Source organism: Rhamphochromis sp. 'chilingali' (genome assembly GCF_963969265.1).
Source record: "Rhamphochromis sp. 'chilingali' genome assembly, chromosome: 7".
NCBI lineage: Eukaryota > Metazoa > Chordata > Actinopteri > Cichliformes > Cichlidae > Rhamphochromis > Rhamphochromis sp. 'chilingali'.
The window spans coordinates 25,198,470-25,222,777 of NC_137934.1; the positions used below are offsets into that span (position 1 = coordinate 25,198,470).

A 24,308-nucleotide genomic window follows, 5' to 3' on the forward strand; every position below is an offset into this window, starting at 1 on the left:
TCATTCCTTCCAACACCTGCTAACCAGAGCGAGAACCCAAACACCTGGCTACCATGCAGCTGTCTGACCAACTGGCACAGGTAAGTGAGGTGACAGTAATAACAGACACACTGGATGAGCAGTTTGTTTTTTTTAATTTGTTTACAACAAGGCTACATCACCAATGATGTCATGGTGTCAGTCTCTCCGCCTCATTACCCAGAGTTCACTCTGTTTCACTTTGTGGAAGAACAACTAAAATTCAACCAAAGTTAAAAAGGTCAAAGGTGACGCCAAATCCTCCCGCAGCACGCTGCAGCCAAGAGCATCATGGAAAATCTTTTGGCTCCTTTTATGGCACGGACAAAAAAAAAAAAAAAAAAACAAAAAAAAAACCCCCACCACGACCAAAGTCCAAAAATAAATCTCTAAAAACTGTTGACCAGGCACATCCTCCGATTCACGACCGCAGCTTCCTGACCCCGCCCACCTGCCGGACCCAGCCCCGCCCACTCACCACCTGCTGCAGGTGAGGTCAGGTGAGTTCAGGTGAGCTGGGGTGGACTCATTCTGTCCAATCAGTCTTCAATCTGTCAGTCCTTCAGAGTGAGCCGCCCTGTTCACATTCGAAGTCCTTCATCATCTTCATCCCTTTGGATCCTCGTCTGCAGACGCAGATTATTGCCGTCACCTCTGAATGCTCGTCAACAAAAAGATTTACCTGTGGGGAAAAAAGAAGTCTTAAACATATCAGAGAAGCAAACAAACTCAGGCTGAATACACACCTGAGTGTACTTGAGAACAGGCTCACCTGGCGGTGCGAGAAGGCTGCAGCTATCGGAACAGTCTGGTGAACTCTCTGATGGCCCAGCACACCTGTTTACACTCCTCAGCGCTGCAGAACAACAAATGTGAGGTTATCTACTTGTCACCTATGCAGGTGTTCCACACACTGAATGTTTATCAAAAACATTTAACCAGACCATGAGATCAATTTTACAGGAAATAAACTCCACAGTTGGAAGAGTTTTTTTTTACCAGTGCATATAGTGTTTTTCATACACCTGAAACCTCCCAATCAGGTCAGGACAAGTCCAGACTCGCTCAATCCGGACTCCAGTTTGTCTGCGTTCCACCATCAGACGAGTGAGTCTCGACAAAACCTGCTACACACCTCATGCACTCTTACCTGAATGCCTCACAGTCAGTAATGCCTGTCCCTGAACACCTCACAGTCAGCCATGCCTGTCCCTGAACACCTCACAGTCAGCAACGTCTGTTTCTTAATGCCACAGACAGCAACGCCTGTCCCTGAACGCCTCACAGTCAGCAACGCCTGTCTGTGAATGCGTTACTATTTTTTAACAAACAGACGTTGAAGCTGTGTTCAGTTTAACCCAACCCAAAAACAGCCTGTTCGTGTTGGTGGAAAAATGCACCATGTCGACCAACCAAAAAAATGATATGGCAACTAGAGATGGCACGATACCACTTTTTTATGTCCGATACCGATATCATAAATTTGAATATCTGCCGATACCGATATGAATCCGATATAGTGTTTTTTAATCAACAAAACTGTTTTTTAAACATCTTGCTGCATTTTGTATAAGTTCATACTCAAGTTTAAAACAACAACTACACTAAAGCTATTCTGTTATACCTGTATGCAAAAAAAAATATTTCATAGTTCAGCAATACTGATCAATCTAATAAACTTAAACCTACACCATCCTCCCTATTCTGGTATTTTAAAGAGTACTTAGCGTAAATATTAATCAACCTAACTAATAGGGTTCCAACTCCCAGCAACAACAAAAATAAATAAATAGAAAATAGGGAACCACCCCTCACGCTCCACCTCATGATGCTTAATCAACGTAATCAACCTTAATTTGATGCAGTGTGAAAAAAAAAATGCACAGAAATCAATTATTTTTCAAGAAATATTAAATAGATTCAACATCTTTCTTCAACAAAATTGCAGACTGCACAGATGGTACCTTCCCAAAGGAAAAAGTACTATAGCTTACTAGGGTATATATATTAGACTTAATAGTTACTATATACAGTAATGGACTTCTATTCATTTTGCATCAAATTAAAACTTTGGGTGTCAGATAATTATTTATTAAAAGCTCGACATTTGAAATGAGAATAAGAAAGAAAAGTATGTCTTTGTGCCCCCTTTTCCCTGTTAATGCCCTATCGGCCCCCCTGGCTAAACTTTGCTAGATCCGCCCCTGCACAGTTACCAGCGTCAGCTACGTAGAAAAAGATCCTCGAGTAGAAAGTAAGATTAAATACATTCTAACAACAGCTGATCAAGCTTAAACGTGCTGCTGTTGTTCAGCCGCTGGTTTCCTCTTTCTGGTGCAAAGTGGGCCAAAAGCAAACAAGAGACACGGACTCGCGACAGAAAAGCCGATCAGCTGATCATTAAGCAGTTTCATGATTGAAGTAGCAGCAAGAAGAGGCAGTCGCTCCATATATCGCTTGGTAAGCTTAACGCAGGAATGCTTTACAAACATTCAGAGATGGACTTACACACTTGCTTTACTTCTCTCGGGGATAACTTTGTCGGAGATGAAATGCCGGGTTGCTAGCGAAGCTCCACATGCTATCCAGACCACCGACAGGTCCCGCATGCCACAGCCGCTCTATCATGTGATGCATACTGCTCCGACGTGCTAACGTTCTGAGGTGAGTTACGGCGTGTTGCAAGTTTTGTGAGGTGCTTTCGTGATATTTAATGGATCGGATTACATTTTTTATTTTTCTCCGATATCCGATCCAGTAATTTAGGTCAGTATCGGACCGATACCGATACCTAATATCGGATCGGTCCATCTCTAATGGCAACATGACATTTGGTTGTTTCGGGAGAGGGGGACGTTTTAGGAGTGACGGAGAGAGAGAGAGAGAGAGAGAGAGAGAGAGAGAGAGAGAGAGAGAGAGAGCGCGCGAGTTTAGAGATGTGAGAGATTTGTGACGTTTAGCGTGTTTGGAGTGTGTAGTTAATGTGTAGTGTAGAGGATAGTTTGGTGTTGTGTGTCAGTAAAATGACACGACTGCTGAATAAAAACAATGATACACCTGCTGCTGTCAGACTTGCAGGTATCAGGCTGTGATGTTCTCCTTTATAGTGGACAGAAATTATTTTTTTGGAGTGGCACAAATAATTTGTGTGGCATCTCATTGAATGCAGAACAGCTGATTGTTCTGTAAATAGTTTGAAATGGTTATAACAAAGGGTAAAAGGTAAATGACTGCAAATAACTTTGTTGTTTGCAAAACTTGTGCAGAGGATTTTAAAATTGACAATTTATATTTACATTTAAAGTTATGAAATATTATCATTAAACATGTTTGTTGTTGTTACATTAAAAAATATAACTTTTTCTACTCTGATTTTATGTTTATGTTTTTTGTCTGATTTTAGATCAACTGCGTTAACACAGTATGTCAAAAATGAAAACATGACTGTAAATTCAGACACGCGAGGTTGTGCTGAAAAGGATGAGACCAAACAAGGCAAAGTAAATAGTTTTTAAAGGTAAAATGTGGAGGGAAAATCAAGTAGTTAAAAATGGCCAATTATACCCTGGACCTAAGAGGGTTAAAGGTTTTTTTTTTTTTTTTTTTAAAGTAACGCAATAGTTACTTTTCAAGTAATTAATTACTTTTAGAATATTGTAACTCAGTTACTAACTCAGTTACTTTTTTGAAGAAGTAACTAGTAACTATAATTAATTACTTTTTCAAAGTAACTTGCCCAACACTGGTTATCTCACCTGGTGACCTGTTTATGGAAGTCAGTCAGCTGTTTATGGGTGACTGTCACGGCGCCGCCTGACGTCTCCTTCGGTAAACCTTTCAGGGCGCTCTCTAACCAGCGGCAGAACGTCTGCAACACAAGGACACCATCATCAGCACCTAGAGTCACCCGACACCCCCAGCATGCACACAGGTTTGAGATGCCCTACCACCTACTCACCGGCCGGTCGAACACCATGATCTCCCACAGCACCTCGGCGACGTCAGGTAGCGTGTACGGCGGCAGACAGAAGCAGCATGAGTGCATCAGCTGAGTGACGAGCTGCTGGCCGTGCTGCTCCATAGCCTGACCAATCAGACGCTTTCTCACCTCGAAGTCCTCCTCGTGCTGCAGACCCACAGGTGTTAAGGTGAAGCAGACTCCTGTGACATTACTGGCGTTTACAGCACGTTTCCATTAGACTTACATCGTTGGCGACTCCTGTGTGGATGAGGTCTCGGACAAACTTCATCACGCTGCAGTTGGCGTCTCGGTGGTCCAATGAGGTGGCGGCGATGGCGCACTGTATGATGTGAATGATGATGCTGCTGCTGAGCAGTGTGACAGGACTTCGCTGGACGAACCTGAGCAGAAGAGGATAACGGGTGAAAACGGGCAGAGCTACGGAGCGTGGTACCATCGGGCTCAAATGGGCGGAGCTTCAGACTCACCTGGTGGCCAGCCTGAAAAGGTCATCCACAGTGTCAGGGTGATTCCTTAGACCGTTCGGCTGCTCCAACAGCTGGAAGGTCGGCATGCAGAGAGCCTGAGGAGGAGGAAGCCACACCACCATCATCATCACTGACCAGCTCAATGAGCACATAACAGAAAGGTGGAGCCTCAGTGCCCAGGTGTGCTCACCTGTAGCATGTCGAGTAATCCCTGTCTGCAGCCCTCCTCCATACCGTACTCATCCACCAGGATGCTGCCCAGGTACAGGAAGCAGGAGTGTGGATACACCTGATACACGCCCACCATCTGACAACAACACACATGTGATCGTTTCATTGGAAACAAAACAACACTGCATCACCGGGGATCACAGATTCTCTCTAAACCAATCAGAATTGCTGACACTTTAGTCACAGCGCCCCCTGGAGTCTGGCAAACTGCTTTGAATCTGTTCACAGATGATTATTTTGTGTGACAAGTTTCAACAACAAACTTCATTTGATTGATTACTGATTGACTACATCATGGTGCACATACTCAAACCCGACTGGAAAAGCTCTGATCAGCTGTTCTGGAAGCTCAGAGTTTATTTTTAAACTCAGAGCTTGTTGAACCTGCTTCCTGCTCGCTGTCCGATATGAGGTCTCACCTGTGTGACAAGCGGCTGCAGCAGGGAGGCGGAGCCTTTCCCGACACAGCGCACAGCGAACCTGAGGCAGCGACAGCAGCGCTCCACGATGCGGTTATCAGCCTGATGAGTGTTCAGAGTCTCCGACAATACGGGCCAGATCTGCAAGTCACATGACCAGAGGTACCTCTATCACATCTATTCAAATCACTCTATTCAAATCAGACTTCCAGGTGAGCGCAGGTGTGTTACCTCCTGGATGACTTTCTGACACGGGTGAGTCTGTCCATTCTCGACGATCGGGTTTGTGTGTCTGCAGAGAAATGATGTGTCCACCGTCAGCTGTTTCATTAAAGTTATACTGGAAGTGAACAAACAGGAGAACTCACCTGAAAATCACAGCCAACCTGTCGAGCCACACCGTCGGATCAGCTGATTTACCGTTTGTGGACTGCTCAGTCAGAAGCTAAAACACAAACAAGTAAACACATAAGTGAACAAACAAACAAACAAACAAACAAACAATCAAACAAACAATCAAACAAACAAACACACACACACCCCTCTGACCTTCTTCAGAGCAATAACCTGAACAGCACACAGGTCGCTCAGACACTCTGCGATCTTCTCCAGGGGAAGTCGAGCCAGGACCAGAGCCGTACCTGTACAGGTAATAGTACACTGATGTGATTACACATGAGCCTGCTGCATCTACACCACTCATGAGGATAAACCTGTGTCAGAGATTTAAACCTTGTACCTTCTAAATGTGACCATAGGTATCTGATAAATTCAAGGCAGGTACAGTACAAATATGTGATGATGTCAGTGCAGGTACCTTTGAGCAGGCCGACGGCAGCCTCTGTGGAAAGGGCGAAGGAGTCTAGTGAGCGAGCGATGTCCAGCAGCCCGTGGAAGTGCTGAGCCATGTGATCTCTGCACACGGAGCAGATGTTGTGGATTGCCTTTGCTGCCGCAGATGCCAGCGGTTTCTCTCGCAGACCTTTCATCAGGTAGTTCAACACAGAGTCTGACAGGAAGTACAAAATATTATTCAGTATTCCCAGACGCACCTGTGAAGCTACGACATCCTGAAAGGCAAGGAAGTTAAAACATGGCTGACTGCATCATCAGGACACTGCCATTGTTCAGGATCATTCCTCCATACCAAGGAATCTGGGATTCCTGTCCACGACCTCGCTCATCTCGCCAACCAACTCGATACTCGTGTATCTCACCGCCATGTGAACGCTCTCCGGAAGTAACACAATCTGCTGCAGCACCTCCGTGAGCGTCGGGTTGTTCTCCCTGAAATCAGACATGGAGAACATGTTTACTCGATGAACGCGTCTGTGAGAACTTCCCGTGGCAGTGACACAGATACTCACGGGTCGACGCTCTTTGCGATGGAAGCCATGATGAAGAGGACGGCCTCTGTGACCTCCCAGGGAGGATTCCCATCTTTCAGCGTGGAGTACAGCTGAGGACAGGAAGTGATGTTAATGAAAGAATAAAGGTGAAACAGATCCCACCTGTCAGCCTGAAACCACCTGAGGATTAGTTACCTGAGCGAAGCACTCCACGGAGCCAACCAGGAAGATGACATCTTTAACAAGGTCAGACACCCTCATCCGGAACTCGCCAAAGTCGTCTGTGTCCTCCGGGATTCCCTCCTGTGGACGGAGAAAAATTCAGACTAAGATTTCATGACCTGAACACCTGAAGCCAACACCTGTGGGTGGAGCCAGAGCTGGAAGTCTGACAGACGCTGACATTTTTAGTTTGTTTGTGTTCCTGACTTCACATTCAAAGTGATTCACTGATTACTGATCACTCACGGTGAACACACCTGTGTGCATTATTGTGGACCACCATGGAGACAACAAGGACAGGTAATACAGTCAGGGTTCAACTTACAGCAGTGTGTTCAAACTCAGCATCATAAAAACTTTACACAGAAGGATCTGGAGCCAGACTGCAGCATGAAAAGGTTCAGGTTCTGGTTCTTACATGATCCGGATCGAGCTGGCAGTGCCGGGCCAAACAGTGGAGAAGCCTCTGGATGTACGGTCTGAAGATGGCGTGCAAAGTCGGGTCGTTGATTTTGTACAGGTGTTCCCCAAGACGGTACCAGAAGTTAAAGGAGATCTCCACCACCTGGACCACAGAGAACAGAATCACACACAGAACCATAACGCAGACCAGACAGGCCGACATCCGAATTAGAACACACAGGAGCTTCATATGCCATGTCATATGCAATGCCATGGGGTGTGTTCGTACCTCGTACTGGGGGTGTCCTGCACAGATCAGCAGCAGCTCCAGGGTCCTCAGGTCTCCCATGCCCTGTCCTGGACTCCTGACCGTGGTCTCCAGGAAGGTCTCGCAGAGCTCTGTGAAGATCCTGCAGTAGTTCAGCACTCTGAGGATGAGAATTGAACACGCGTGTTACTGACAATATGTAAACAACACATGAATGCCACAATCAGAACTAGATTTGTCCTCACTTGTCCAGATCTTCTCGGGCTACTGCCATGTGATAGGCCGTCTCTAGTGTCAGGACGCCCTGGAAGAGCTGCAGCGCCAATGCGACGTTGGTCTCCACGTTTTCTATGGCGTAGAGCGCAGAGCACACACAGTCGGAGGACGCCTCGTGGAGGTTGGTAGAGGTTTCGTCCCTCTGCTGTGGAGACAGTTTGGGGTAACATAGAAATATTCACACAATTCAAGATCGAGGCTCACGTGATCATCAGATCATTGACATTGACGGCACTCTCACACTTACCAGGACCTGGAAAAGCACCATGAGCAGCTGGTTGCTCGCCATGAAGTTGCTGTCGAGGACGCCCAGGTTGAACCAGCTGCCCAGACAGCGAAACACCTTAATAAGCATCTTCTCATCATTCCCCGTTTTCTCCACGCAGGTTGTCTGAGGACAAATAAAGTCAGAGTCCTGTTTAAATAAAGATTAGTGACATCATCAGTGACATCTCCGTTTTTAGAGTGATAACAGTTTCCGCCACATTATCATTATGGTTTTATTACTAGCCACACCCCTACCTTAATGACAACATGCAGCTAATGTGGCAATCATGTGACAGTTAAACAGCCACTGGCCTGGTGAACAGATACGATCAACATTCAGTGGTGTTCAGACAGAAATATTACTGAGCTGTCTGACAGGTGAGAGTCAGACAGGTGTCTCACCAGCAAGGTAACCACGGTGCTTGAGTAGTACGCCAGGTCCTCGATGATCTCCGTCCTCCGATTCGCTCCGATCCTAAGCGAGCGGCTGTGAACTTCCTCTGGGAGCACGGTGAGGATCTCTATGAGGAAGAGCATCGAGCTGATGTCATTGTTGTACCTGAGAAGACAGAAGAACAGGTTAGTCACTGTCCAGCTTCAGAGAAAACATTGTGTTAGCCGATTTTGTGAATTCTTACTTTTCTATCAGTGTATGAACACATCCTTTCCAGGACGCCATCTGCAGGGCAAGGTCAGCGATCGCCAAAGCCAGCTGAGGGAAAGGGTGATGGTCTGAGTTACTCAAGTAAGAACTATCACAAACAAACTTCCTGTTTTTAAACCCTGATGATGTCACTGCAAGTTCAGCTTACTTTTTACAGTTAAACCCCCGCCCTCCTACAAGGTGTGATAACAACCACACAGATGTATTAAAGCAGGTGTTAACCAGCTCAAGCCAACATTAAACATCACAGGTAAGAAATATTTGATGATTCTGATTGGCTGATTCTGTTACAGGACACATTCCTCTTAACTGAAGCGATAATCAGCTGTTTCCAGGGAAACCCCACTGAGACAACTTTACAGCCGAGTACAAAAGGTGAGGATCAGTCAAGAGTCAATGAAGTCCTATTGACTCCGATGCTTATACCGCCGGAACAGGTGCAGTTACCTGGGTTACAATGATGGGTGACAGGTCCTTGAGGTTTTGGATGTGCGTCAGCAGCGAGTCTCGCAGTGCATTGTGGGTCTCTGGCGGGAGCTCGTAGAAGCTCGTCTGGATCTTCATCTTCATTGTCTGTGCGGCGAAGTAACACGACTCCACGTCCTGTTTGAGCTGCAGCAGCTGGTCTGACACCTCCCAAGCATACATCTGAGGAAGAAGTGATGTCATAGCGAAGGATGGGAGAAGAAAACAATCGACACAGCATAACATTATGATATTTTGTCTATACAGGGACACCAAACAAAAATAAATAAACTAATTAAAATATGAACAAGAGGACTTCTGACTAAATTGAAGGAGGCAACTTTATCAGGTAACTGCTGTATTATCTCAAACAGATTGCACATAATTGCCAACTTGACTCTATTCAGTTGCAGAGTGACTCGTATTACGGCAACATTTATGCAGGTCTTAGTGAAATGTTGGTGAGCTTGGTAAGAAAATAAATGAAGAGATGATGTTACATTGTTGTATAAAACAGGTACTAACAAAGTTTAACTTTGACAACATAATCTACAGTTTAAAGGTGGTGATTGCGAATATTACTCTAATACTCGCACACTGTAAAATGTTAAAAAAAATCTTCAGTGAATTATTTTCATAAGATTGAATCGTGGGCTGTCTGCTGATTCTGCTCCTTATCATTAATGCCCATCAGCCACTCGGGAGAACATCTGACCAGAACCAGAAGCCTCACGTTTCCAGCTAGTTGACATTACAATGAACCGTTTGATCTGTTGTCCCCAAAAGACCAACCACCTGACTGAACCTGGTTCTCTTCAGGTGTTCTCCTCAGGTCCACCTGAGACGCTCGAATTAGTTCTCACGTGACTGAAGGCTGTGAGCTGGGGCTCCACAAACACTCCACTGAGCATGCTCACTGATCAGCTGACTGCTACAGGGGGAAACTTTCACCTGCATAACTTCAGCCCTCACGCACAGTGGCTGACCTTTTACCCCAGGTCACCTGACTGTGACCATGCTAACATGCTACCAGCTGAATAAAAACAAACAAGCCGGAACCGCAAACAGGAAGTCCAAACACAGGCAGGGGAGCGCTTCATTTACTCACCTGCAGCAAGGTGACTCACTCACTCATTCACACACACACTCTCTCACACAAAGACACACACACAAACAGAAAGAAACAAACAGACACACACACACGTGCGCAGGCAGGCAAAGTAACATACAGACAGCTAGCAGTTAGCATAGCAGCTAGCTCGGCATGTTTTCCTCCATTCATTTTCTTTAGCTTAGCTGTTATGCTAACGGAAGCGGTGGCTCCTCTGAGACTGCGCACTACACTTCACCTGTGCGTTTTCACACAGGTAAAACCCTGAGATCCGCTTCACACAGATCCCCAAAAACACGAAGCGACCTCCGCCCGCCCGGGCCTCTCCCCCCCGCCCTCTCACCGATCTCTGCAGCTCTCCCAGCCACAGCGAGGCGCGCTCCTTCCCGGCCGGGTCCGGGTCGTGGTACAGGGCCTGGACCGCCTGGTACACCAGCGCCAGGCTCGGTTTGCCGCCCTCCATAGCTCGGGTCAGACACAGGGACGCGGTGAGGCAGACAGCTCGGGGTCCGGGTGCTCGGATCCGGGTTCAGGGTCCTAAACGCTCCGAGAGCCGACCGCCATCTCACAGGCTTTCCGCTGCAACGGCAATCCCGGTCCCACCGGAAACACGGGCACCAAAAGAAGTTCCGCTTTGTCCTCCCGGAAGAAGACTTCTGTGAGAGGGCAATTAAAAAATAAAATGATGAAATAAAATGCAGCATATTAAAATAAAACAAAACTAGGGACACAATAATAATACGATACAATAAATTACAATGGAGTACAATAAAAATTAATTTGAATTTAATGACAACTTATCATAACCATCCATCTTCTGCTTCACACCTGGGTTTGGGTGGTGAGGGCAGTAGCCTGAGCGAAAAAACCCAGACCTCCTTGACCCCAGTCACCTTCACCAGCTCATCCAGGGGGAATACCGAGATGATCCCATTTCAGCTGAGAGATTTTATCTCTGAAGTGAGAGCATCCCTAACAGTGGCGGTCCTAGCCTGGGCGAACAGTCCCTCTGGCGCCCCCCCCCCCCCCCCCCCCACACACACACACACACACAACATATTAAGGATTGTACATTAACATAAAACTGTTGTACACACACACACACACACATATGAAGAGAGAGAGAGAGAGTATGCATAGTATGCAAACGGCTACCAATCAGCAATCATAATTCGTCATACAATGAGAACAGGACGAATCAACAACTGACAATGACTAATTAATATTATAATCTGTAACATAATGTATTGTTTGGAGTTTAGTCTGTTACTGTTGCTATTTTTACCATTTCTTCTTGGAGCAGCTGTAACGCACATAATTTCCTTAGGGAGTAATAAAGTATACTGATTCTGATTGTTTCAGGATGACCTGCCATTATTGAACTTTTCTTGTCCATCTTCCATTGGTTTTAATTTTGCACTCCAGTATGAACACATATCCCCCAGCTCGAGGATCACCACAACATGATCTAACACACCTACACCTTAGTTCACAGATTCACTTTGTCTAGGGTTTATTTCTGAGATTTTACACAACCCAGGATTCAAATCATGAATACATAATGGGCTTGGATTTACATCATTATGAATGAAATGTGCTCTATTTGGAAGCAGCCGGCCCCCCTCCCCTTTTGATGGCTTATGTGTGTGAGACTTTAAATCAGGGGTGTCAAACTCAAATACACAGTGGGCCAAAATTCAAAACTGGAACAAAGTCGCGGGCTAACATTAATATTTATTGAAAAAAAAAATCTTCCTCCAGATATAAGAATGAATCTTTTCTTATGGACTCAAATAAGTTTTGCTGGAAAACTGAATATGGAACAAGCAAAGCTTAATACTAAACAATATATATATTAGCTGTATAATACCAGTAGGCCAGCTCTAATAGTAATTTGGTATGGCTTCGCGGGCCAAATGTAATTAGGCTGCGGGTCAAATTTGGCCCGCGGGCCAGAGTTTGACACCTATGCTTTAAATTATCAAACTGTAAATTTTAAATTGTTATCAATTCCACCATCAGGCCGGGGTCTTTCTGTGTGGAGTTTGCATGTTCTCCCCGTGTTTGTGTGGGTTCCCTCCGGGTACTCCGGCTTACTCTCACCGTCCAAAGACATGCAGCTTGGGGATAGGTTAATTGGATAATCCAAATTGCCACTAGGTGTGAATGTGCGAGTGAATGAGAGTGCGAATGATTGTCTGTCCCTGTGTGTTGGCCCTGCGACAGACTGGCGACCTGTCCAGGGTGTACCCTGCCTCTCGCCCTATGACAGCTGGGATAGGCTCCAGCGCCCCCCCGCGACCCTGAAAAGGATAAGCGGAAGCGAATGGATGGATGTTATTGATCCCTTTACCCCTGGTCCTAAAGTGTGTATTTATTTTCTTACTCTTCTTATATATAGTGTTTGTTTACTTGCACTGCTGTAACTGGAGCCTCGTCTCTCTATATACTGGACTGTATGTAGCGGAGATGACAATAAAGTTTACTTTGACTTCAGCAGCGAGCAGGCACACCGAAGGCTCTCGCGCTCACTTTTTGTGTATAGAATTTAGAAAAAACATCGGTGCAAATTATAAGTCTGTATCATAATGTCTGGTGTTTTCATGTTTGCTGGTTTGTTTTAATTTTGTTTTATTTTGCGAGTTGGTTATTAGATGCTGCTCCAGCCAGCCAGTGAATCCCCCGCCGCCCCGCCCTCTCCTCTCTGCGCCGCAAGCAGCAGGCGCACCTGGCAAACGGAGGGCGCCCTTACTCCCAGCAAATGGGCGAGGGAAAACCGATCGGTGCCTATGCCATTCCCAATATGCGCTGGCTGACGTCGGGGCAGCATGAGTACTACGATGCCCGTGATGCCGCCCCCCACCACGATGCCGCCCCGGGCAACCGCCCGTGTCGCCTGTATCTAAAACCGCACCGGCTCCTTTTAATGTGGAGGAGTAGCAGCTCTACTCTGAGCCCCTCTCAAAAGACTAAACTCCTCACCCTGTCTGTGACAGAGAGGCCAGCCACACTTCAGAAGAATCCGAATAGGGTTTATTGCCAAATGTTGAGCAGATTGAGCAGCCCTACCACCGGGCCCCCCAAGCCAACAGAGCTCCATGGATACTTGGGACCAGGGGCGGAGCGTGGGGGTGGCTTACGGGGCTTAAGCCCGGGTTGTTTTGTCAGAAGCCCGGGGTATTTTGGAGTGTAATTTTTTCATAGTTAGATGCCTGGCTGACAACTGTATAAAACAAAAAGTACACACAATATTCGAAGCACATAGTGCACACTGTGGGAATTTACGACTGTGCGTGAATCCCCCCCTGATATTGGTATGATCCAAGCTCAGGCACTAAGCGACTGAGCGAGGGGGCGGGGGGAGCTGCTGCCCGTGAGTGCGCTGTTGGAGAGACGGAGCCAGCCATACTAAGGAGAGCTTAAGTTTGACCAGGTACCAAAGCAAATCATTCGTACCGTACAAATAATGTAAATATGACGGTGCATCACGAAAGATTGATATGAAACTGATCACTTGACCAATATTACGTTACTTGCTCTTCAAGTGAATCAACAAATGGCGAAATGAAAAGCCGAACAAATGCTATTTTTTAGAGAGTCTTAGCTTACGTGTGTTTATTTCATATTTTCAGTTCTTACCCTCCCCGACTAAATCGGTTTCAGTTATGTACTGAAACATAAGAATGGACATTCGAGGGTTCTTTCAAAGAAAAAACTCAGGTAAATGTTATTTTATATATCATGCTTACTATGTTGTTCAGTATATTTCTATGCAAAACAAGAGGGATTTCAGTACACAGCAGGATATTCACATTTGTAACCAGATATTTACACTTTAGGGAGAAAACATAAAACATTTTTACTGTACAACATCAATTTAGAGTAAACTTTTGTTTTAGATAAATATTGAAATATATTTTGAATTAGTTAAATGTCAGAATAAAGAGAGACAGAGCTGTCTATTTTTATCACTTTCATTAAATTTAGGAGTACATGTACACTAAGTTTATTGTTAATTAATAAAAAAAAACTCCAGACGATTCCATTCTGAGCTGAAGAAGCTTCTGATAGGTTAGTAGAGTCCATGTGAGTAAATTGGTGGCACAGCTGTGGATGCATATAAGGCAAAACACAGAGCCTGTTTCTTTGACATGGGAAAATCAAGAGATGTCAACCAAAACACCAGGAAAAGAATCGTGGAGCTCCATAAGTGTGGCTCAGTTTGAATACAATTTGGTGCCATTTGCAATTAAAAAACACAGACAGTTTCTCTCTTTACTCTTAAAGTTAACAAATATGTTTTTATATTTATCAATCTAAAAAAATAAACATTTAGTCTGATTTGATGTTACAATTAAAAAAGTGTTTTTATCTGAAGAGTGTGTAAATATCTGGTTTCAACTGTATATTTGATGATTGTCAGCACAAAGAGGGAGAGAGAGGAGCAGAGATTGAGATGGAGAATGGGGACAGAACAGAGATGAACAAGAGCAGGTGAGACACACATGTTAGTCAAATGGTTGCTTACTAAAAGTATCACTGTATCATAGGTACTCATGTATCTCGTACCTAGTGTTTCTTTTTAGGTTTGCTATTTTTCAAATTCTATATTTATTAAGTTCTGCAGGCTTGTTTGCACAACAAGGCTAAATAATTATATAAACTTTTCTCAATCTAAATATTGTACTTTGGTAGAATTAAATAAATAAGTGTAGTGCAGGTCTATGATGATTTTTAGTGCTACTATCATCTAGTTCTGATTGTGGTTATGTCTTGGTTAAGTCCTCAGTAATCCTGCTTTTGAACTGTTGTAGTCCTGTTTTAATTCTGGATCAGTTCTGGGTCTGGTTGAATTGGGGTTTAGTCCCTGTGTCTTGATACAGCCCCGACTTCGTTCTGTCTCGCTGCTCAATTAAAAAACTAGTTTAAGGTGTCCTGCATGTGTGATATATATATTTCCCTATATGAAGTCATTCTTTTTTGAACAAAATTCAAAACAGAGCCTATTAATCTTTCAGTCATTTCTACACCCCCCCCCCCCTCAAAAAAAAAAAAAAAAAATCCCACATGCATACTACCCTTTAGGGCTAAGCCCCGGGTGTTTCAAATGTCTGGCTCCTCCTCTGCTTGGGACACAAAAGTCCTCCACTACAGCAAGGCGATTTACGGAGGGGATCGTACACGGAGGAGTACAAATAAAAATAAATATGTTCACAAACATTTACACTTGAAATGTTTGTAATTACTAAATTAACATGCTGAACCTGGATATTGAAGAACCTACACACATTTAAAATCATCACATTTAACCCTGAGTGTGTGTGCGTGTGCAGTCACACTGTTTCAGATCAAACAAACTTTAATATCAAAGATAATCTGAGTGAATACAAATACACTTTTGATCATTTCGTTTATTAGGGGAACATGAACAAGTAGCAGGTACAATGTTAGTTTCATCACTGACATCAATGTTAAAGAGTTTTACCAGTGGCAACATCTGCTCAGCTTCATTTCTGATTTTAATGAAGCTGTTCAGGCTTGGAAGTTACAGACAGATCAACAACAGCTGATGATATGAGCTAAAGTTCTTATGACTGACATGTTTCTGATGCTTCCAGATTTATTTTTTTTGTAACTAAACCAAACCTGATGCAGGCTGTGGCGACTACTCTCAGGTAGACTGACAAACCTTGGGTTCATTTCTCGCATTCATCTCCCACTTCCTGTGACCTCTGACCCTGACTAATGATGTTAGTATAAATGAAGCCCTATAAGGAAAAGAGATCCTGGATAAAGAGACGTTCAGGGACCTGATGACGTGCTCGGAGCTCTAATGATCGAGTCGAATTTAACTGCTCTAAAACCCAAAGAAACACGGCAAGTCATCTGTGAACAAAATTTAGGGCATTGATTGATCAATAAGTCATTTTAGTGGGGCATTTTTATTCACAGAAAAAAACTGAGCTGCTTGGAGTTTGATTCAGTTTCAATAATCAGAAGTTTGGAAGTTAAAAACATTTCTGAAGTTATAACTGTAATAACAGGATAATAAATCTGATGAATAATAGTGTGCCTCAATGCTCCAAAAAGGAATTTTATTAAAAAATAATAATTAAACCAAAACAGCTTCTGAGTTTCATTTAAATGTTTGAAGTAAAGTAATGATTCACACAATCAAATTACTTCATTGATCAGCAGGTTCTTTTTTATTTAACAGACATTAAAGATGAAAATAAATAATACAGGATACATGAACACCTGAGGCCACTGTGACCTTTAAGTGTTACAGCACAGACTCACAACAAACAGAAACCTAACATTAAACAGTGAAAGCAGCAGACATAATCTCCGGTCTTCATACCTGAACCACCAGGAGCTTAATCAATAATCCATAGTAGCAAGTAATCAATAGTCAATACATCAGTGATTAATCAGTCTTTTAAGGCTGCAAGTCACCTCCAAACTGAGGTCGTATCATACCCATGCTCCATGCAGCTCACAGCCTGGTTATGATACAGCCCCCGCTCTAAAGGTCAGCAATCATTACAGCCATCGATCAATCGATCAGTCAATAAATGTGTCTCCTCTTCAGTCTGGTCCAGGATGAAAATGGGCAACAGAAGTGGAGACAGTGCAGTTTCTTCTTGTCCGCGACGTTCTCCGGACTCTGAGCAGGAGAAATGATGAAGGTTGGAGGACAGCTCCTTCTTAAAGGCTCAGTGTTCTTCCTCCTCCTCTTCCTCACAGTCTTCCTCACGCTGAACCCCTTTAACCGTTTCAGTGGTCGTGAGTCTTCTAATCTGACTGTGTGACGATGTTTTAAGGATTTGGAGGATTGAGGAGGATCACCTGGTCAGGTAAATCTGAAATATCCGGATTACATCGGAAGTTGAGCACACGGAAAAACAAAAGACTCTTATTGGATTTAGATCCGTCAGCCACCTGCTGCTGCTCTTCATCATCAGGCGTCTTCATCGCCCTGCAGTGGGCCTGACAACAGCTTGTGTTTATTACACTAAAAACTTTATAAACCCATCACAAACCATATCACACAGCAGGGACTTACCTCTTCATCTGTAAGAAGGATTTTTAGAGTTGGCAGCAGAGCAACAGTCAGCTCTGTTGCCTCACTAAAAGAGATCTTTGTTTGAATCTGTGACCTGTCCAAGTGTACCTCGCTTCTCACCCACTGACCTCTCCACAACAGTGAGCTGGTTGGCGGGATGCTAATGTTTCTAGTTATTACGTGTAACCAAACTTAAAGAGTACAGATAAATCATTTAGCATAATTAAAGTTTTACTGTCATGTTATTGGCTGTTAATATGATTGCTGTTGTAAGTATGTGTTGATCACTAACAATTTAATTAATTAAATCAATCATTAAATTAAGTTTGTTTGGAAAAAGAGGGAAAACTCATCCACTGACCACATGGTTCTAGGTTCAATTCCTTGGAGTTAAAGGGCTAATCCCAGAGCCATTTACCAAAATAATAAATAAATATTTAAATAAGACGTGCATGCGACTGCGGTCACCTTTAAAGCACAAAGTTTTTTTTGAGCAGTGAGGTGAACTCGGGTGGATCTGTGTGTTCACAGAGAAAACCTTCTGTAAGCAGATTAAGGAGTCAGAAGTTCTTAATCCTGAAAGTTTAGAAAAATCCCAGCAGCATAATCTTTGCTGTAAGTGGTTTATGAGCGTATATAAGAGGCTGACACAGCGGCAGCAGCAAAGAGCTCAGGGTCACAATGGGAAAACACTTCCACCTGTACGAGAACATCTCCAAAGTCAGTCCCTTTGAGGGGCCCCAGTATTACCTGGCCCCTGTCTGGGCCTTTTACCTGCAGGCCGCCTTTATGGGTTTTGTTTTTTTTGCTGGCACTCCTTTAAACTTCATTGTTCTCGTGGCGACGATGAAGTACAAGAAGCTCAGAGTCCCACTCAACTTCATTCTTGTCAACATCTCCTTCTCCGGCTTCATCTTCGTCACCTTCTCTGTCAGTCAGGTGTTCTTAGCCTCCATGCGAGGTTACTTCTTCCTGGGTCACACGCTGTGTGCTCTGGAGGGTGCTGTGGGCTCCGTGGCAGGTAAACCACCCAATCCATCGGCAGGATGTGTACAGGTGTGTGCAGGTGCAATGGTGTGTTTCTCCCTCCTCCTCAGGTCTGGTGACCGCCTGGTCTTTGGCGGTGCTTTCCTTTGAGAGGTACCTGGTCATTTGTAAACCGTTCGGAGCCTTTAAGTTTGGCTCAAATCACGCTCTGGCTGCAGTGGCCTTCGCCTGGTTCATGGGCATTGGCTGTGCCTGCCCACCTTTCTTTGGCTGGAGCAGGTAATGTAGGCATCAGGTGATTCTGGCCGTGTGTGTCCTGCACAGGTGAGCTGACTGTCTGTGTTGGTAGGTACATCCCTGAAGGTCTGGGCTGCTCCTGTGGACCCGACTGGTACACTCACAATGAGCAGTACAACACGACCAGCTACATACACTTCCTCATGGTCACCTGCTTCATCATGCCTCTCTCCATCATCATCTTCTGCTACTCCCAGCTGCTGGGTGCTCTGAGAGCAGTGAGTCAGTCAATCAATCAATCAATCAATCAATCAATCAGCCAGCACTAAGTGATTAACTGAGTCTCTGTGCTGGTAGTGTGTTTGGAGCTTGAGAACTTCACTCCATTAAAGCTTAGCCTTGTTGTTTCCTCTGCAGGTTGCAGCCCAGCAGGCTGAGTCAGCCTCCACCCAGAAGGCGGAGAAGGAGGTGTCAAGAATGATCATCGTTATGGTGGGGTCCTTCGTCACCTGCTATGGCCCGTACGCCCTGGCAGCTCTTTACTTTGCCTACTCCACAGATGAAAACAAAGACTATCGACTTGTCACCATCCCGGCGTTTTTCTCTAAGAGCGCCTGCGTCTACAACCCACTCATCTACGTCTTCATGAACAAACAGGTGAGCACACTCAGATAACACAGTGCAGAACGCAGGGTTTAGTTTTTCGCAGCTTTTCTCTGACAGTTTGAGTTGTCCCTGCTACTGAAGTGATGATGAGTTCTTCTGTTCTGTTCTCAGTTTAATGGCTGTATCATGGAGATGGTGTTTGGAAAGACAATGGACGAATCCTCCGAAGTTTCCACAAAGACTGAAGTGTCCACAGCTTCTTAATGCTCACACCAAAGTGACACAAAGAACTTTTAAGAGGGCGTGACTGAGCTGAAGAGGACCTTCACAGGTCAGAGTTTGGAGGACGAATGTTTCCTGTATTCTCATCGTTATGTAAATAAAGTTTATACGTACACACGATCAGCTGATATCTATGTTCCTGTAGAACATACGTGTTTAGATAAAAGGCAAAAATAAACATTAAAAACAGTGAAGTGTCTTTCTTTAGACTTTCTGAATAAAACGTTCACGAAACCAAACTCTGAGTTTCACTTTTTTTATTTTTTTTTTATTGATAAACAGGTAAAAATGCGACAAAACTCAGACTTTGTCTGTAGATTTTTTTAAGCTTTAAGGCAGGGGTGTCAAACTCAAATACACAGTGGGCCAAAATTCAAAACTGTAACAAGGTCGCGGGCTAACATTAATATTTACTGAAAAAAAAAAAAAAAATCTTCCTCCAGATTTATGGACTCAAACAAGTTTTGCTGAAAAACTGAATATGGAACAAGCAAAGCTTAATACTAAACAATATATATATTATGGTAGTTGTATAATACCAGTAGGCCAGCGGGCCAGAGTTTGACACCTATGCTTTAAGGCATCTTTAAATCTTTATAAAAACCATTTGTTATTTGCTCCAAAGTGGCAACGCTCTGAAGGACGAAGCGTAAAACGTTTACGTGAGATTTTTTTCCAAATGACCAACACAGCTACGACAGTAAGGCGCTCTCACCTGAAATCACATGAGCACTCCTTTTAGTCCAACTGTGTCCCAATGACATAATTTTCTTCAACACTAAATGAAATAAAAGTGGATTTTAGTGAAAATGGCGGGTCAGTGTTTTACGCTTCTGTACTGCAGAAACTCGTGAGGAGCAAAAACACATACGAAAAATAAAAAAGTCTGGCCTAACAACCTGGCAGTAACTGTTGAACATCAAAACTGTTTTTTCTTCTTTGGCTCTAAAAATAAATTATCTCCATAAAGTTTCCACCAAAATTCAGAAGCAGTTTGTTCCAGCGACGCTTCAATCATGTGACCTTCTAGAACTCGTCGTGTCGCAGTAGCGCCTCTCCAAAGTCTGTCACCTGACTTCCGACAAACACCTCATGCTTGTCCAGAATCTCTTTCTTGCTCAGTTTTCCATCCTGAAGACACAAAAATCAGCTGTTACACATGCAAGCAGGTAAACCGAAAGCTGCGAGGGGCGCATTTGGTTCAGCCTCACCTGGTCGGCATCAGACTCATGCAGCAGATGTTGGGCTTCGGCCTCGGCATGGTCATAGTCAGAGGGAAGGATCCAGTCCATCGTCTCCTCTTTGTCCATCTTCCCATCCTTGTTTTTGTCTCTGAACTCCGAGAACTGCTGACGCTCTGTCGCCACCCACTCAGGCTCCTCCTCGCCGTCCTGAGACATGTACATGTCACCTACGACAATTCAATTCAGTTTGTTTATATATAGCACAAATCACAACAACATTTTCCTCAAGGCAATACAATAATACAGAGAAACTCCAACAATCATACGACGCCCTATGAGCAAGCACTTTGGTGACAGTGGGAAGGAAAAACACCCTTTTAAAAGGAAGAAACCTGCAGCAGAACCAGGCTCAGGGAGGGGCAATTGGACGTGACAAGAAGTGACCAAACTTAGAAGAGGAACTTAAATCTGTTATCTGTTTGGTTACAGTCTGTTCACACACGCACGCACACACACACACACACTCCCACCTAACAAGCACTCTGATTGGCTAATCATAAAAAGGAAAGCTGCAGCACACAGAATAAATTCAGCCGCAGGTAAATTTTGTGGTATTCAGCAGCGAGCTCGTCACAGTGCTGCCCCCTGCTGCCTGACATCACAAAAAGCATGCATAGGCTCCATGAGACCATCACTGTCTAGTCCGTCTGTCAGGAGAAGGTAAAGGCCTGACCTCCTGACCTTCAGATCAGCTGCTTCCTGTTTCCTCTAATGCTCCACCTGATCGATAAAACCTCACCGATATACTCCTTCAGGTCGATAAACCCGTCTCCATTCTTGTCGATGTCTTCGATCGTTTCCTGTGACAAAAAAAGAAAGTTAAATATTTGAAACGAAACAGTGGGTCACATGACCCCACGACATCAGTCTCACCTGCACCACGACGTCCTTCATGTACTCGTGTTCTTCAGGATGAAGAAAAGCGGTAAACTCCTGTTTGTCTGCGATGAGGTCTCCATTCCTGTCTGCGACCCGGAACCTCCGCTCGTCCCTCGACGACATGTAGGTGTAGTTGTACTCTGGTTCCTTTGGAGGGTCATCTGGAACCAAGCAATGAGAGACCTGATCAGATTGATTACAGCACAATAACATTTATCAAAGAAGACCTAATAACCTCAGATGGAGTCCTGACCCAGATAACTGCCGTATGTCACGTTCCTGTACTCGTCCCAGCTGATGCGGCCGTCGCCGTTCAAGTCGAAGTCTTTCCACTGATGCTCCACGCTGTCATAGATGTGCTTCCTCTGAGCATTTCTGATCCAGGCCTTCAGCTCCTCCTCAGAGACGAAACCATCGCGGTTAGTGTCAATTTTATCCACGATGATGCTGCAGAGACACGAATTACCAGAGCGCAAAGCCAAAAACAACATCTTTATGAGAGGCAACAAAAATAAAGACTAGACTTGAGAAATATCTAACCTAACTGAACCCAAACTGAGCTCACAGGTCCAGGAAATACACTGGACTTTATTTTAATTGTATTGAGTTTTCTGTGAACACAGCTGAGCTGAGTATGTGAGTTGAAATTGTAAAGTTTCTCCTGCGTCTGCAGCAGCTGGAGGTGGAGACGATTCGACCAGTGAGGACGTCTATTTCCTCACGGTCAGCATGACACAGCTACAGGAAGTGATTGTCTGAATTTCTCATTATGCCCTGTGGACCCTGTCCCTGCACAGCGCTCAGCCACAGTCTGATCGGGCTGTACTTCAATGTGGAGAGCCGAGGCCGGCCTGCTTCTCTTCATCACTCAGAAAAACCAGGCGAAGCTTCAGATGACCTGAACTCACCCGAGTCTGCGTTGGCTCTCCTCTGGAGGAAGTTGCTCAAAGGTTTTGGCCTCCTCTTGACCCAAAAATGCTTCGTGGTCGTAGTCGAAGTTTTTCTGGTCGTCATGCTCAAGGGCGCTCAGAGGCTCCTCATGATGGACCCGACTTTTCCTCTCTGTGGGCTTACTGCTGCTGCTGACCACCACAGCAAGGATGAGGAACACAAGCACTGGACGCACCATCCTGACACACACTGTGACACACATACAAAGACACAGACATACGCACGCGCACGCGCACAGAAACAAAGTTTACGTTTTAAGCTTTAAATTCCTCTTTGAATATTTTCACTCACAGTCAGCTTCTCTCGCAAACGTCAGTCACATGATAATAAACTCTGGTTTTACAAACATCACAGTTTCTGTTTAATATTCATAAAACTGCTGATTGCCTCAAACTCGCTACAGCTGTTGGAGCATCAGCTCACCTGCTCTCCTCTCACCTGTGCGCGTGCTACTCTTACACCTGGCGACCGCTGCTCTGCTCGTTCCTCACACCGAGCCCCGCTGTCTGCGACCCCGCGGAGCCGCCTCTGGGCCTCCGCAGCCAATCAGAGCCCGCGTCAGACTTTTCCCTCGACCTGATTGGTCCACCTCAGTTATACGTCATGCTCCCTCGGTGATGTCAGAGGGTTGCTGTCCGCGGACTCTTTTCTCATTGGTCCTTCTTCACGAGAGGAAAGAAGGAAGCACGCATGCCACGTCCGCAGACCCGCGCGCTGACATACAGGGGGCGGGGCGGAAAAATCATGAAGTTTAAAAAAGATGAAACTTTATTTCCTGCAGATTCTTTCATTCACGTTTATTTAACTGCAACTTTAACACGTGACCCCCACTGTGGTTATCCCCAATAAAACTTTATCTATAATCTCACGTACAAACAGCAACATTTAAATAAAGTAAAAGTAGGGGAGACCGGGGATAGTTGTAACGTGGGTCAGTTGTAACACTTCCAATTTCTCCAATCAGGGCTAAGTTTCAAATGATGTGACTCATCCTGTGCATGCCCAATTCAGTTCTGCTATCACATGTGAAAAATCAGCACATTTTGTCAAACACAGACAATTTAACATGAAAAAAAGTAATTTGTATGCCAAAAAGTAAGTTTTTCTACTTTATTTCAATTTCTAATAGCATTATCTGCTTTGCAGTTAAACTCATCAAACTTAAATTATGTTATTTGTATGTCTATGGGGATATATTCTGTGTAGGTCTTTAGTGCTAATGTTTTAGCCGTTGCCTGTAATGTTAGCTAGTTCATGGCTATAGGAGTTCTGGGTCAGTTGTAACAGCAACAGTCTGGGTTAGTTGTAACAATAATGCAGATGTTACAACTTGCCACACTATTACTTTAACTTATATTAAACAAGTTGGGGCAACGACATCAGCAGAGAGAGGTTCACTGGTCGCATTTGTATATGCGGTAATGCCATTGGCAACACAATTCCTCCACTGTTTGTGTTCCCACGCATACATTATGCAGACCACTGTGTCAGAGATGGACCAGTAGGAAGTACTGGTAGTGGAAATAAGTCAGGATGGGTGCAAGAAACAGATTTCCTCATCTTTCTGAAGCACTTTGCAAACCACACCAAGGTAAGCCATGATAAAAAGTAATGGAATTGCGATGCTGGTGAACAACTACATTTTTTCAGCTTCATTGTTATGTTCAAAATTGGTGCAAGAGTTGTAGGTTATAATGCCCACTGATCCAATGAGGCCAAACTCAAGGAAGACCAACCAAAATTAATGAAATATTCAGTTTCAGAAAATTCCATAATTTGTCTTTTTTGGGGGGTTGGAATATGTTCAAAAGCTAGATTTCTGCATTCTGTCACACACACACAGAGCTACATAAATGGATGTAAGTGCATTCATGTGTTGAATAAACAAAGATTACATGTTAATGTTTTGTTAGTA

The 24,308-nt window shown here is 44.4% G+C and overlaps 3 protein-coding genes across 4 annotated transcripts; 1 reads left to right on the top strand and 2 right to left on the bottom strand.

Moving 5' to 3' along the window:
- Window positions 1–329: 329 nt before the first annotated feature.
- On the bottom strand, window positions 330–10,745 carry tnpo3 (transportin 3). Its single transcript, XM_080887688.1, has 23 exons — window positions 10,485–10,745; window positions 9,013–9,213; window positions 8,540–8,613; window positions 8,304–8,460; window positions 7,882–8,025; window positions 7,604–7,779; window positions 7,380–7,518; window positions 7,107–7,253; window positions 6,662–6,769; window positions 6,485–6,576; window positions 6,265–6,404; window positions 5,935–6,126; window positions 5,667–5,758; window positions 5,486–5,562; window positions 5,349–5,409; window positions 5,118–5,258; window positions 4,658–4,774; window positions 4,468–4,562; window positions 4,224–4,380; window positions 3,977–4,144; window positions 3,774–3,886; window positions 791–874; window positions 330–700 (listed from the first exon to the last, which is right to left on the bottom strand). Exons 1-22 carry the CDS (start codon window positions 10,602–10,604, stop codon window positions 814–816), a joined length of 2,772 nt encoding a protein of 923 aa, XP_080743814.1. The 5' UTR covers window positions 10,605–10,745; the 3' UTR covers window positions 330–700; window positions 791–813.
- A 7,137-nt stretch (window positions 10,746–17,882) lies between these two features.
- opn1sw1 (opsin 1 (cone pigments), short-wave-sensitive 1) lies at window positions 17,883–19,301 on the top strand (the record flags this gene model as incomplete). Its single annotated transcript, XM_080886847.1, has 5 exons — window positions 17,883–18,228; window positions 18,305–18,473; window positions 18,544–18,709; window positions 18,849–19,088; window positions 19,209–19,301. Exons 1-5 carry the CDS (start codon window positions 17,889–17,891, stop codon window positions 19,299–19,301), a joined length of 1,008 nt encoding a protein of 335 aa, XP_080742973.1. The 5' UTR covers window positions 17,883–17,888.
- A 264-nt stretch (window positions 19,302–19,565) lies between these two features.
- calua (calumenin a) lies at window positions 19,566–22,913 on the bottom strand. 2 transcript variants are annotated; one of them, XM_080887280.1, is made up of 7 exons: window positions 22,832–22,913; window positions 22,351–22,582; window positions 21,696–21,889; window positions 21,437–21,603; window positions 21,303–21,363; window positions 20,531–20,730; window positions 19,566–20,450 (listed from the first exon to the last, which is right to left on the bottom strand). In XM_080887280.1, the coding sequence occupies exons 2-7, from the start codon at window positions 22,569–22,571 to the stop codon at window positions 20,346–20,348; spliced, it is 948 nt and encodes a 315-aa protein (XP_080743406.1). In that variant the 5' UTR covers window positions 22,572–22,582; window positions 22,832–22,913; the 3' UTR covers window positions 19,566–20,345. The 2 variants fall into 2 exon arrangements, with proteins under 2 accessions (XP_080743406.1, XP_080743407.1); XM_080887281.1 differs by having other exon boundaries at window positions 22,817–22,896.
- Window positions 22,914–24,308: the final 1,395 nt, after the last annotated feature.

Excerpts from the sequence above, each read along its gene's own strand:
- tnpo3 (XM_080887688.1), bottom strand. The coding sequence starts at position 10,604 with ATGGAGGGCGGCAAACCGAGCCTGGCGCTGGTGTACCAGGCGGTCCAG. Across the intron at positions 5,563-5,666 it reads AGGTTATTGCTCTGAAGAAG|CTTCTGACTGAGCAGTCCAC; the intron begins GTCAGAGGGGTG and ends TTTGTGTTTTAG. Across the intron at positions 4,563-4,657 it reads GATTACTCGACATGCTACAG|GCTCTCTGCATGCCGACCTT; the intron begins GTGAGCACACCT and ends CCTCCTCCTCAG.
- calua (XM_080887280.1), bottom strand. The coding sequence starts at position 22,571 with ATGGTGCGTCCAGTGCTTGTGTTCCTCATCCTTGCTGTGGTGGTCAGC. Across the intron at positions 21,364-21,436 it reads TGAAGGACGTCGTGGTGCAG|GAAACGATCGAAGACATCGA; the intron begins GTGAGACTGATG and ends TTTTTGTCACAG. Across the intron at positions 20,731-21,302 it reads CGACCTGAAGGAGTATATCG|GTGACATGTACATGTCTCAG; the intron begins GTGAGGTTTTAT and ends GAATTGTCGTAG.